Raw genomic sequence first — 13,976 nt, 5'->3', positions numbered from 1 at the left:
ACATAGGCAGGACAGTTTCAACTCAGCTGCAGGTCACAGTCTTTTCAGGGGTGACCCTCTTCTGGCATATGTCACATCCTTCCAGAACCATGCCTCCCACAGTGTCTCCTCCATTTCTCCTCCACCTTGAGCCTGCTGCTCTTAAATACTTTTGTGTTGCAGTTCTGGCATGCAGTAGGGTTCTTGGAATGATTTCAGAGCTATGGAGGATCCTGACTGTCTTCCACACAAACACCCTCACAGCTACAGAAACCCTGCCATTTTTGTCCAGTACAATCTCACTCTCTAAGTTTAAGCGCAGTAGATTAAACTATTGCTTGGATAATTTCACAGTTTTAAAAAATCTTGATCTTAAGAAATTACATAAGCATTATCTGAAAATGCATTTCCTAATTAAGCTACATTCAGAACAACATGAAAATACCACTTCTATTTATTTGTATATTTTAGCTGCTTCTGGCTGTTAAGCATTTGTCCAGTAGATTACCTTTTTATACTGATATACAACCAATAAACAACAAACTTCTTACTAATAAACAGCTTCAATTAACAATTTAAATAGCACTAGATCTTACTTTTTCTGGATAAGAAGCCTGAAATGAACATGCAAACTTACCCATGCCCCATTGCACCATTAGCTGGTTTGACTATAAATGTTTTCTGTCTACGTTTCTTCTTCAGTTCTTTTACATAGTTCTGAAACTGTGTGTATTCTGCAGGGAAAATCCATGTTCGAGGAATAAAAGAATACTCCTGAGGCTGGCACTTGATCATTCTGCAAAAAAAAAAGTGTGGCTGAGTTGAAAAATGTTTTAACTACTTTGATGGCTACAAGCCTTCTGATTAAATAGTATTTATAATAATCTAACAAGGACATTTCACTAGCAAAATATTTTTAAAGGAAAGATAATGTACATCACAGAACTTTACTCTTAACAAACTTTAAGAATGCATACTTCAAGAAAAATGAACAAGATTTTGCTTTTGTTGTTGCTATCATTGTATTGCATTTGCTTATCTTACTGGCATTCATCTCACTCCTTGGCACACATTTAACTCCTGTTATAGTTTTTGTTCATTTTAATTTTTCAAAAGTAAACAAAGAAATATAAGGTAACGCAAGAAGAAAAAGAGAAGAAGAAGAGCAAAGTAATACAAAACTAAGGTTAAGACATGGAACAAGCTCATAAACTGACTCTGGCTAAAGGGTGCAGCAAGGACCTGATCTCCCTGCTTTAATAGCTGTGGCAGCTGAGGTATGAGCATGCCTGACTTCCTACCTCACTGTCTGAATGCAAAGAGAGATCAAAGAGGAAGAACAGCAGTTATTCAGTTAGAATTACAGAATCATAGGGGTTGAAAGGGACCTTTGGAGATCACTTGGTCCAACACCCCAGCTAAAGCAGGTTCCCTAGAGGAGGTTACAGAGGAAAGCATCCAGGTGTGTCTTGAATATCTCCAGAGAAGGAGGCTCCACAAACTCTCTGGGCAGTTTGTTCCAGTGCAGAAGCTTAGTAGAAACATCACCCAAAGCTGTATTGCCAGCAGATAGAAAGCTTATATACCCACACCAGGTTTGCAGTGCTGGCTAGATACATACTCGTAGCAGCCAAGTTTAAGAAGCAATGTAGACTCAGTAGTACTATGTTGACTAGCATACCATAGTTGTCAGCAGGATAAATTTAGATTTAGTCGAGCTAAATACTGAAGCATTTGGCATGTTTCAGCTACTCAGAACTCCTGAAATTTCATATGTAGCTTACTGTGAAGTTGGCTTGGGTAACTGGGCAGTGGTCTGCAGCATTTAGGGTGGACATATCAAAAATACAAATATCCACAGATCACTTCTTTTTAAGCATGCAGCTTTCAACTGAACTCACAAAGCAAACTGCCCAGACTTAGTTTTTTAAAATGACACTATGATGAATTTTAATCTCTTTTAATTAGTTCTAGATTTAGCTATACTTATGCTTTTCTAATGGAAGCTAATAGCATCAGGATAACTTAAGTGTAAAGAAGACTTGCAATATTGTTTCAGTATTTCATTTCTGCTCAGAACCTACATGCTCCTCATGAACTATAAATCACTTTTTCTTTAAGTGACTCGAATACTAGCAGAAGAAACAGAACAGCCAACCGCATCTGCAAGACTAGGACTGTAGCCAAGACCTACTGGTATAATAGATAGACTGTCACCAACTTGTTCAGCCAACTACCCAGCAAAAGCTCTGCAGAAAACACAACAGCTAAAGTAGTCCTGAAGTACTGCATGAGACTCAGTGCTCCTACAGCTTCAATGTAACAATCACGTTTAAAAAAATCTAACCTAACAAAAGCCAATAAATATTCAGAATAAGTATTATATCATTATCATATATACTATAACTTGATGGTATTATAGGTTATTTTCCGACTGCAATCAATTGCATCAGTTCTGCGTGTTTGGGTTTTTTTGGTTGTTTTTGGGTTTTTTTTAATCTTACACATAACTGAGTAGACTACAAACACTTCATACTATGAAGCTGAATACTTATCGTTGTTTACAAGTTCTGGTGCTCACTGAAACCTTTGATAGAAGAATTCAGCTCTGTTCTTTCCTGCCTGGCTGTATTTACAAATGGTATAGGGACATCAAGCAGCTTCCTGAACAAAGACCTATCCCCTTACAATAGCTCTATTTTCCAGCACATCCATTATCAACTACTGTTGGTAACCATTTCTTCACTGTGCTATTCTGTCCTTTAGCCTTGCAGTCCTTACTAGGAGATCTGAGAATTAAAAAGCAAGTATTGTTCCTTTGAGTGCTGTATAACCCACAGATATGGTCAGACCTTGCTCTTGTTTCTCCGAGTGCTTTCTGTGCAAAAGAATCAATGGTGTTTTGTACAAAATGTAGGTTACTGAAGAACTGATTCATCAATCAAATAACACAGTTTCCACTGCCTATGTTTCAAGATCTTCTGACTTTTCAAGTATGAAAGAAAGTTAGTGGGGAATGAGAAAGTCCTTTGTCCACAATTAGTTCACAAGCCATTTAAATGTAAACAGGTGAACAACAAAGGTGTTGCATAAAAGGCTATCTCATACATGGCTCTATTCCTTTTCCCATTCCACCTGCACACCTTTTCCCATACTTACTGAACCCAGTTGATTAGCACACCCATCATATGAGGAGAGTGCATCTGAGACTATAGAGAACAAGATTTAGCTGGCCCTCAAATGCTACCTTCTATTTTTTTTCCTCCACTCTGATTATTCTGCTTTGAAAATGACTCTCATGCCTTCTTTTGCTCTCAGTTACATTTCTGCTCTATTGGTTCATTTCTTCTATGTTCCTATAATTTCCATGTTCTGATAATTTCCCTTTTAGGAATAATGAACGAAGTTACATATTCTTACATATTACACTTGCTACATATTACACTATTTCCCTGCCACTCTTCTGCATATGAGAACAAAATGGTCCTCCGATGAAGAAAGATTTTATATCACTGTAGGTATACAATTTTATTCTAAATCTTTTCATTCTCACTTTCTTCTGTATGTTGTTTGCTTACTTCTCCCAAGAAACGGACGTAAAGATAAGTAAGTTCTGGACATTTGTAGATTCTCTTTGAAGAAAATGAAAAACTCATCTTTAATATATGCAGTCAACACCTTCAGCATCTTTAAAGTGTTTCATACTCTGAATTCAGCATGTTTAGAGGCATAATGAGACTGTATTAGAATACAACACGTGCATGATAACATCAAACTTTTGCTCATTTTGCACTTTTGTTTTAAATGACAGAAGTGTGGCAATGTACAAGGATAGTGCTGCCTTTCAAGATGATCAGAATTGTTTTATTGTTTAAAAAAAGTCTCCAAATAGCTGCTTGCATCCATGTTTGTTCTCCATGCTTTTACTTATCTTTAAGTCTGGAAGGGGCAGTGAGAAGTTCTTGAGCAGCCGGTACTTATGTACAAGAACAAGGAGACCCTGGACCATAAGCAGGATTTGTAGGCACCACAGCAATGCACATACTATTCGCATATATTCTACACATGATATGTAGTATTTACAAAGCAGAAAAGGAATGAGAGGAAACAAAAGATAGAAGTGATCATATCAAATACATTAATAAATGAAAGTTATTCTATTTTGGTAAGGGCAAATGTAGTGTAGGTAAAGTTTGGGCCCAAAAGATTAACTTTTAAGAATTGTTTAAGCTAATTTAGGTTAGAAGGATAAAAATATTCACACACATTTCTCTCTAAACTCTTCCTTATTACTAAGCTGATGAATCATCATTTACTATTGTTTTCTCACAGGCCTTACTCACAGATTTTAAGCTAATATAATTCTCAGTTATTTCACTAGAGGAAGGGAAATGTATAAACAAGACAGATCAGTTTATTTGATGTATTTCTTACATTAACAATAAAATACTTTTTCATATTTTTAATGCGTAATATACAAAAATATAATCACTGGTTATTTTAAAACAAGTAGTATCTATTCATGTACTTGTCATTTATCCTTTTCTAGCATTACATGAACTACTTCAGGGTGTACTATACATTGCATGTATTATATAATAATTTCAAGCTGCCTCAAGGCATTCTGCAGCAGCAGACACAAAACTGAACCAAACCATTTTCCACTCAAGTCAACTGAAAAGATACAATATAGCCCAGACAGATACTACAGGTCCATGATCAAAATCCAAAGGACCTTTGAAGATTATTCCTGGTCCTCTCAGAGCCTCTTCTTAAAGATAAACAAACCTTGCAATAGTTCAGCATTTTACTGCATTGAATCACTAAAAAAATTCTTAGTACTAAAAGAAAGATTACTTAGTCATGTTTCTTGCCAGAAAATCCTTTCTGCAGATCTCTCCCATTCCTGGAAAATGGTTGATTCTCTGAGGGAGGAGTAAAAAGAGAAAGTAAATAGAAACTTTTTAGCTTTTCTGTTAAAAAAAAAAAAAAAAAAAAAGCCAATAATCATTTAAAACATTCAACTCCATGCTCAGGCAAATATAATCACTGTTATATCTGAATCATTCCAGAGAATACATCTTCTGTTAACCGTGACCATTCATAACATCTCATGGGCAGACAAAAGCATGAAAGAATAGCTTCAAACATTTAAACACCAGATTCCAAATGCTATGAACAAATAACTATGGAAAAGAGAATAAATTTTTCAAAATATATAGTGGTGTAGCTCTGTTACAGTCTGCCTAGTATTGCTTTGCTTTGCTGTTCTGGTTTGTTGGGTTTTTTTTGTTTTTTTTTTTTACTCTCCATCTACATACACAACTGACCACAATAAAGGTATTACTGAAGGGCTCCAAGTGAAGCAGTTTACTGAAACATGTCAGAAGTACAAACTACGGCTGTACCTGATAGTTCCGAAGTTCAGCAATCTTTTCCTGTTGCACAGCACTATCACTCCAAATAAGATTAGCTGTTTCATCTTCATCGGGTATTTTCACAAATCCCATTTCTTGTATTACAACGCGTACTACAGAGACATCACATAGTTAAGGAATATTTTGATTATCTAAAACACGTTAATTTTCAAAACTTGAAAAAATGATCAAGATCTTGAACAATCTGAGAACAATATTGGAATGCAAGCTCTTATTTAACTTGAAATAATTCTATTAGTTTACTTCAAAACCGTAATTATAGCATTACAATACTTTGTACTAGTGCCTAAATTAGAGGGCAATCACTGTTGGGAACCATAAATAACCTCTAGGTATTCCACAATGATCTAGTAAAGCTTCTAGATTTAATCTTGACCATCATATATGTTAATTTTAAAACAATGATGAGTATAAGCATCACTGCAGAAGGAACAAGGCCTCTTTAGTCAAGGATACTGCAGTTACAAAAACATATGCACACATATTTGAAGATATATAGCAGAGGTTTTAAGATAAAAGATTTTTTCTGAAAAACTTACAAAACAAAGCAATTTAGAAGAGATATTTTTCTGCTTTAAGTTTGTTCTGGTTCCACCTCTCTAGAGAAGGCACATCCCTGGATTTTACATTTTCCCTACCTGGTAAAAAATCAGCAAGTCTATTTGAGTATACTGTGAGTTCGGAGTTTGAAAGTTTGCCATTACTTGCCCAACTTGAACCTGAGAGAAATTCTGCATTGGCTTCCAGCCTTGACAGTTCATTTTGAATCTTCACAGATGCCAATGAAAGTCTCTGAAATAATTATTAGCCCTGCAGTCTCTGAAAAAATTTGTTGAAATATTTACATAGTTGGAAGGAGATGAGGCTAGAGGAAGCATCGTTCTTCAGTCAATAATAATTATCCTTTGGAGAAGGATAAGCTACGCATCTTCACTCTTTGCCATCAAGGGTTTTTTGGGTTGTTTTTTTGTTCATTTGTTTGTTTTTTGGACAGCTATCAGAGCAAACTCATTGTGCATATATTTAGTTTTATTATTTCCTTTTAATCAACAATCAGCATTAGTGCTGCCGCCCAGATTCTCTTTTGCTATTCCATCAAAAGCTAGAAATACAATGCTGTTCCCACAGACATACTATTTAAAAGCCTGAAGCCAAACTACATTATTCTAGTACACCACACTTTTTTCTTCCACATCAGAATGCAAACTATAAATTTAATGCAATAGTAGCCCGAAGCATTAAAACATAAAACTTCATTTGATTTTAATTGAGAAACCTCTGAGTAATAATAAGGGTATTCAACATTAAACTGACACCGTTCATCATCTGAGGGCTTAAGTACACCTCCAAACACATACCTAATTCATAATTAAGGTGTTTTTTTTTTTTCCACAGCCACCTTGATTAATTAGTTTTGTTGTATTTCAAGGCCCTTCCATGAGTTCAAAGTCATCAACATAACATTACAAAAAAAGAACTAAGGTTTCTTAGAAAATAAAATCCTTTGGACTTGACTCACTGTCAGTCTGCAAAGTCTATGAATTCACCCCATTAGTTAATAATTCACTCACATCATTGGCTACTATGATGAAAACAAGATATGTAGCATCTTACCAATTTCATATTTTGTGCCAGCAACATTTGCAGTGATGACCCCATTCTTCTTCTTCCTGACTTTTCTTTTAATTGTGCTTTGATAGGGTAGCTCTGATCGCAAAGTCACAGCAGCAGTTCCATGGTTATCTTTGAAAAACAGCATTTTAACTATCAACATAACATTCATGTCTTAAAAAAATGTACATAAATGAACTAAAATCATAACATCATCAAGTAGCAACTAAGCTAGTCAGTTACAGCTTCACTGCAACTTACAGGTACAAGCCAACAGAAATTATTAATAGACTACATAAAAAATATAAGATCTGCATACCTCCCTCATTAGGCAAGGATGGCATTATAATCTAAGACAGTGCTGAAGCAGAGCCCAAATTATGTTCCGAGTTCTCAGAAAATGATGGAGTTGTTGAAATGATGGGAATTTAACGCTCTATTCGTACCATTTCGGTCTCTGGTTGTAGCAAATATTAGTTCTGAAATGGAGAATTATGTGTTTTAAAAGTTACAAGAAATTTTGTTATAGATAAATCCTGAAAAACTATAAACAGTAGAGAACTTAGCTATGGAACTGTGTTTAATAAGTCAAAAGTAACACTTCAGGGATAAAGCAAGTTACTGTGGATATAAAACTTTAATGCAGTTCAATCCTTTTGTTTCTGGGAAAAACAATTTTGCAGTCTACATTTACAAAACAAGAGTATATACTGTTTCATTGTCTTATTTTCATTTATGTATGGAAGACTGGGGAATGAAAACAGGCAATACTGAATTCAACTGAGACTGCAAATTTCTGACTCTTCAAGTCCCAGTGAATTCATAGGAATTTAAAACCATATTTAAATTAAAGGGAAAAAAAAAATCAAAATCAGACACCATGCATGCATAAATCATTTCTATGAAATGCCGTTTTTCATGTCTGCTCTATTGCTAAAAACATTCACGTGTTTTTTTTTTTAATCTCATAATACACTTCAACATGTGAAAACCCCACGTACACAAGAACAACATGCTAAAACATTAGGAAAACCCTCAGGAGTGAAACATTGGTCTAAACACACAGCTTCATGACTTTAGCTAAAGTTTCTTATGCTTTAAATGAATTCATACTGTAGTGTTTGCAAAACTTACTTAAAATAACTTCCTACAGAGCATGAGGAATTTCTACCGCTATATATAGCAAAAATTGCAGTAAAAAAATCAAGTTTAGCCATGACTTATGTTGTGAAATGAATTTTGTCATAAGCTTTGGCAAGATGTACATTGGTAAAATTATCACAGCATTACTTATGTATATTTATCAGAGAGAAAGAGAGAATGATTATTCTATTCCAGACAAGTCACACTTATGGTACAAAAACATAAAAGGAGGTACATTCAGCTGCAACGGCTTTCTTCATTATATAACACAATAGATTGTGGTTCTTTTATGATTTTTGCTTTGAAAGAAAACAAAAAGATCACCCCCACGTCTGTCACTCCAGGCACCTTTTTCTAAGCATATCTCTGGATCTGTCACTGTTGCCCAGTTGCAATCCTGGTCCCAGCCCAGAGAGCATTCAGCCCAGTTGTACTGAGGGAAGAAGGCCCCAGTGGCACTGCTGCAGGCAGTTGCCACCACCATTCAAACCAAATTCCCAGTTACCAGGTAAAGTGTTTGGCAGGACCCACTAAGTCACACACAGGTAACTGCTACACACTGTTGGGCTATGATCACATTAAAATCTGAGACAACTCCTGTAATTATGCTTGTAGTTATAAAACAAGTAGAAGCTCTAACTTGCATTCAACCACAACAATGCAGAGGCATATCTCTCTAGTAACCTACCTGAAAGATCTGCTTTTGATAAGATGGAATAAAATATTCTGTTTCCAAACTGGGACTAACAGCGATCACTTAACCTTGGTAACCTTGTGCTCAGACAGGGAAGGATTACAGTTCCTACCATACATACAATTTCCTTTCTGAAATCATGATATGCCAAAATCAGTGAAGGTCTGTTGCTAACCCATATTGATTTAGAAGTAGCTGAATAAAAATGATTAACCTATAAATGGACACAATCTCATGAGGAAGAAATTAATACATCTGCATCAGGTTAGCGCATTCTTATACAAACAGGCACTTTGAATACAGATGTTCCAGGGGGAATAAAAACTGAGATGTTACTTTGTAGGTGTTGGCAAGGTGTGAGAAAGCCAGCAGGAAAGCCAGGCTGCCCAAAGCCCTGTACTAGAAAGAGGTAGAAATATACATAGATATATATACACACAAACAAACATATAAAACATGTACAATGGCTGCAATGCCTCCTATTTGATTATGTTGGCCCACGATGTCAGAGAGAACTAAGTATTGATATGGCAGTAGAGGTCGAACCTTGCCACCAATATCCTGTTACATTTTCTTGCCGTGTGATAGATGGCAGCAGAGGAACAGTCTGACATGGAAGTGCAGATGAAGCAAAGGTGTGTCACTGAACTCCTCCATAGATGAAAAAAAAATGGCACTCATTGACATTCATCAGTGCTTGCTGAACATTTTATGGAGACTGAACAGTGGATGCGAGCACAGTGAGGTGGTAGGTCATGCACTTCAGCATTGGTGACAATGAAAGTGGGTCACTTCCACTGGTGCAGATAGTTACAAGTGCAGCATGCAGGTTCTCATTCATCGCTGGCAAAAATGCATAGCTAACAGCGGTGACTATGTTGAAAAATAGTGTTTTGTAGATGAGAATTTGCTCTATCAGTGTTATTGTGCTCTTTGGTGTAGATTCCACAGAAATAAATAGGAGGCATTAGTCTTGGACCAACCTACTTATATTTACATATATTATCTGTTCATATATATGTGTGTGTACATATATATATATATATATATATATATATATTTATGTATATATATATAAAATATATAGTGTGTGTATATATTTATACATGTACATACACATTCGTATACACGCCATATACACAAAAACACACACAAAACCAAACCAACCAACCACTAGAGCAAAGGCCAGCAAAACAAGGAGGTTCTTCCTTGAGGGCGGCTGCGCTCGCTAGAGAGTAACAATGTTGCACTCATACTCAGATGGTTCAGTCCATCAAAGGGAACAGTTTCAAGAAGATACACAGAAGAAACAGGACGAAAGTAACAGTAACTGAGGTTAGGAAGATGCCTGGGCACAGAGCCGGGTAAAGAGGGAAAACCGGGTTTTATAATAAATGGAATACTGCATGTTTCTTTGGTTACAAGTTGTAATTTGCTGTAGAAGGGAAAAAGGGGGAAAAAGGAAAATAGCTCTTTTCTTTTACAAAAATAATCTTTATCAGAAGAAGTGATTTAAACTCCCTGACAGATTTTCTTCTGGTCCAGATTACATAAAAGCATTTTTTAAACAAACCTTTCTTTCATTTCCTAAGTTATTTGTTCCAAAGTGCTTCCACGTGACCCCTGCCTTTCATGATCCTTCACTTTCAGTCCCAATGCAGTATGGAAATGAAAAGGTTATTTTTCAGCTTTAAATTGTATCCTGCACACCATCAAGTCCTTTTTTTCCCCAAAGAGCAAGCATCCCAGGAAACAGTTGACTCAGATCAGAATAGAGACTGGTGGAATCAGATTCAAACTTAAAATAAAACAGCGCAACTTGAGAATCTATTTCAAAGAGCACTCAAAATTAGTGAGATTCTCCAAGGAAATGAGGATCCTACCAGTAACTATCAAACTGCTGTGTACCCAAATAAAAAGAGGCTAGTTTGCATATGTACTTTAAAATAGATGTAGTTTCATAGATTTAAGCACTGAGAATGATGGAATCGTTTACTAACAAATCATGCCATATCTAGTAACAAGTTTGAAAAGCTGCAATGCCATGCATGTGCCTAGCTGTACACATATGAACTGAAACCCTGACCCCAGAGCTCAAGCTGTGGTATATACAACAATAACTCGCAAAGACAATGGGCATTTCTCAAGTTTCTTGCTGTTCTACCTTTTTTCTCTATTTACTGAGGTGACATGCTATAAAAATTGGATTGCCAATTTTTTATTTCAATTAGCTGGACTCCCCGTGTAAAGATAAGCAATCAATCACAAACAGTTGAATATTTTAATATATATCTTTGAAACTATCAGAATGCTTTCATCTGAGTCCATTAGCGCAATTTACTCAGTGTTCTAAAAGCATCTAGAAATGCACAGTAGCTCAGAAGAAATCCCCAAAGCTCCTGACACGAGGAGCTTTCACCCTGCAATGGAGATGCACTTCAGATGCAATTACACCACTTAGCAGATGACCAGAGATATGGAAGGGCAAAGCACAGCACTCCCCTCCCTATTCCCCAGTTACATGGAAAATTGAAATAACAAAAATTTAACAGAAACATGAAAAGAAGTAATGGGAAAACAGACTGCTGAGCATAAATCGAGCAAATATCAGATTTCACTGTTTTCAGTCTGACCTAAATAACTACGTTTTTTCTTCCCCTTAAATCTGTATTCACCATAGTAGTGAGTGGTTTGCCTACTTATTACATATTTGCTTCAAGTTGGTGCTGCTGGCTTAGTAGGAAACTGGCCTCAAGGTCAGGGGAGCACAACTTTTCTACAGACCTCTGTATGTTTCAAGAGCCATGCCTTGGCCCCACAAAAAGTCTGTCCCATCACATCTCACATTTTCCAGACCATCAACCTATTTCCAGATCATCAACCTATTTCAGCATTTCTGAGGGCAGTCTGCAGTCATCACACACAGCCCACAAATAATCTGACGAACTGTCACAAAAGAATGTTTAGCAACGAGGAAGAGACTCCCACAGCAGCTTGAAATACAAATTGGTAGACATTTGCCTGCAATTTCAGCACCTAATGAGAAAATATTAAATAAAAATTGAGACTTGAATATACTACCAAGTGTACTCACAAGAGACATCTATTCAAAGCTCTCTTTGACCATGAAAGTACAAGAAAGGCGCTCTTACACTATCACTGACTTGTTTACCATATTATATCATCCCTTCCTACTATTGTTCAATTTGCTCAGCTTCACTGGGAGTACCAAGATGCCTGTATGAGGTCTAGTAACTGACCTCCTGTATTGTAACGAACATGATATGTGAAAAATATGTGTTGGCCAAGCTAAAACTACTGCAACAGCATTCAGTGGCAGTAACACTTTTCAAACAGCTGAAAAACTGGTGAGAAACGCCAGAAGCTACAAAGCACTAAGCAAAGACAAGCTTTCTTCCCCATAGCCTAGTATTTGGGCCTTAGTATGGTACTGCTAATTTGAAAATGTTTTTACAAATGAAAAAAGGAGAAATTCAGCAGTTGGGGATGGATGCAAATCCTCAGAAGCCTCTCTAACAGCAACTGACTTGATTTATAAAAATTACTTTAAAAGCAGAATTGGTGACAAACACCATGTTATTCTATTTTCATTCATTGTAGGGGATCTAAATAGAATTCCTGTCTTCATCAATAATAAGATGCAACTCCAAAATCCTATTACAGGAATGTTTTACATCTGCAATGCTCACCTACAGAGAAATACAGCATGCAGTCAGAAAGTCTATAATGATAATATGCCTTAAATTGTGTACAGAAAGTGAATACTTGGAGTGCCCAAAACAAAAAAGAAAAATGATGTACACCAGACTTCCCACACACTACATTTAATTTTTGCCCAGGAGAAAAACAAACAAACACCAATAATTAGACCATAAGATTTGCTGACCAAAAAGTAGTTTTCCAGGATATTCAGGAAAATATACCTTCTGAATCATAACCTCAACCTTATTGTAAGTATTGAACAGTTCATCTATCAAAACAGGGGTTGTATTGGCAATGGTACTGTAGGTTTTACTGTAGTTTAAAATATATACAAAATCTGATGAGGTAAGTAACCAAAGCACACATATTTCCCTTCACAGCTTGAATCATAGCAATAGCACAGATCCAAGATTAGAACAATATCACAGTTAGCTCTGTCCTCATCCATCTTTGTCAGCTCCCAAAAAGAAACACTTAAAAGCAATTGGCTCTAGAGTGTTGTTTAAGCAGCAAAAAGCCATTGTGTATTGGTTAAGAGCTACACTCAAGAAATGTACTGAAATAGCAGTCCTCAGTCAGAGGCTAGAGCCATGGGTTATTTAATTCACTTGCAAGATTCAACTTGACTTTTCATTGCTTTAATCTTCAAATTGAATGCTATAGTCCTAGTGAAACAGAGGGACATAAATTTATACAGGCAAATACATGCTGGCTGCAAAGTTAACTGGCTTAGGAAGAATTGTAGTCATTTCTTATGCTATAATAAACCCACCAATGAATTAAAACATGGTTGAAAAGTGCTCTGGTTTTTTATTTAGCATACTATCTTAGGCTGAAAATTACAATGTTTATTCTTCTGTGCCTGTGACAACATTTGTCCCAAGTCCAGTGTGTAAATGCAAATAAGCTGTACGTTACAGAATATTGCCCAATAAAGTAAACATAGACATTTCTATTGAATGCTGTGGGCTTAAAATCACAGTGTTCCAATTCCAGAACAGCTCTGAAAGCACAGTTCAGATATATAATTAAAGTACAGGTCAACATTGTCACCCATCATGGAAAAGCTTGAGTTGGAAGGGACCTTAAAGACCATTCAGTTCCAATTCCCCTGCCGTGGGCAGGGTTGCCACCCATCAGATCAGGCTGCCCAGGGCCCCATCCAGCCTGGCCTTGAGCACCTCCAGGGAAGGGGCATGTGCAGCTCCTCCAGGCATCCTGTTCCAGTGCCTCACCACTGGGTTTATTTCTAACATACAGATATGTCAGAAAATCTTAATGCTGCTCTCCAGAAACAAATTTTGCTTAGCTATTGGATAAAATTTCACTGCATTCAGAAGATGCTTGTGGATTTCTCTCTTTATTGTCAGGAAAGGCAAACTGCAGCT

The 13,976-nt window shown here is 36.5% G+C and overlaps 1 protein-coding gene across 10 annotated transcripts in view; it reads right to left on the bottom strand.

Moving 5' to 3' along the window:
* The window catches only part of TTLL7 (tubulin tyrosine ligase like 7), a 70,751-nt gene that overhangs the window by 37,711 nt on the left and 19,064 nt on the right, over positions 1 to 13,976 (bottom strand). For all 10 annotated transcript variants that reach the window (XR_014933023.1, XR_001556888.3, XR_014933022.1 and 7 more), the window contains 5 exons: positions 7,348 to 7,507; positions 7,032 to 7,160; positions 5,388 to 5,509; positions 4,837 to 4,904; positions 617 to 775 (listed from right to left, as the gene is read on the bottom strand). Coding sequence is in view for 7 of the 10 variants with exons in the window: in XM_015870203.3 (XP_015725689.2) it covers positions 617 to 775; positions 4,837 to 4,904; positions 5,388 to 5,509; positions 7,032 to 7,160; positions 7,348 to 7,372 (503 nt within the window). In the remaining 3 variants the exon portion in view is untranslated. The remainder of the gene's footprint in view (positions 1 to 616; positions 776 to 4,836; positions 4,905 to 5,387; positions 5,510 to 7,031; positions 7,161 to 7,347; positions 7,508 to 13,976) is intronic.

The sequence above is a fragment of the Coturnix japonica genome, chromosome 11 (genome assembly GCF_054131305.1).
Source record: "Coturnix japonica strain WE chromosome 11, WE-NBRP24, whole genome shotgun sequence".
Taxonomy (NCBI): domain Eukaryota; kingdom Metazoa; phylum Chordata; class Aves; order Galliformes; family Phasianidae; genus Coturnix; species Coturnix japonica.
Note: the sequence above shows the minus strand (reverse complement) of the source record. Positions and strands in the feature narration are given on the sequence as shown.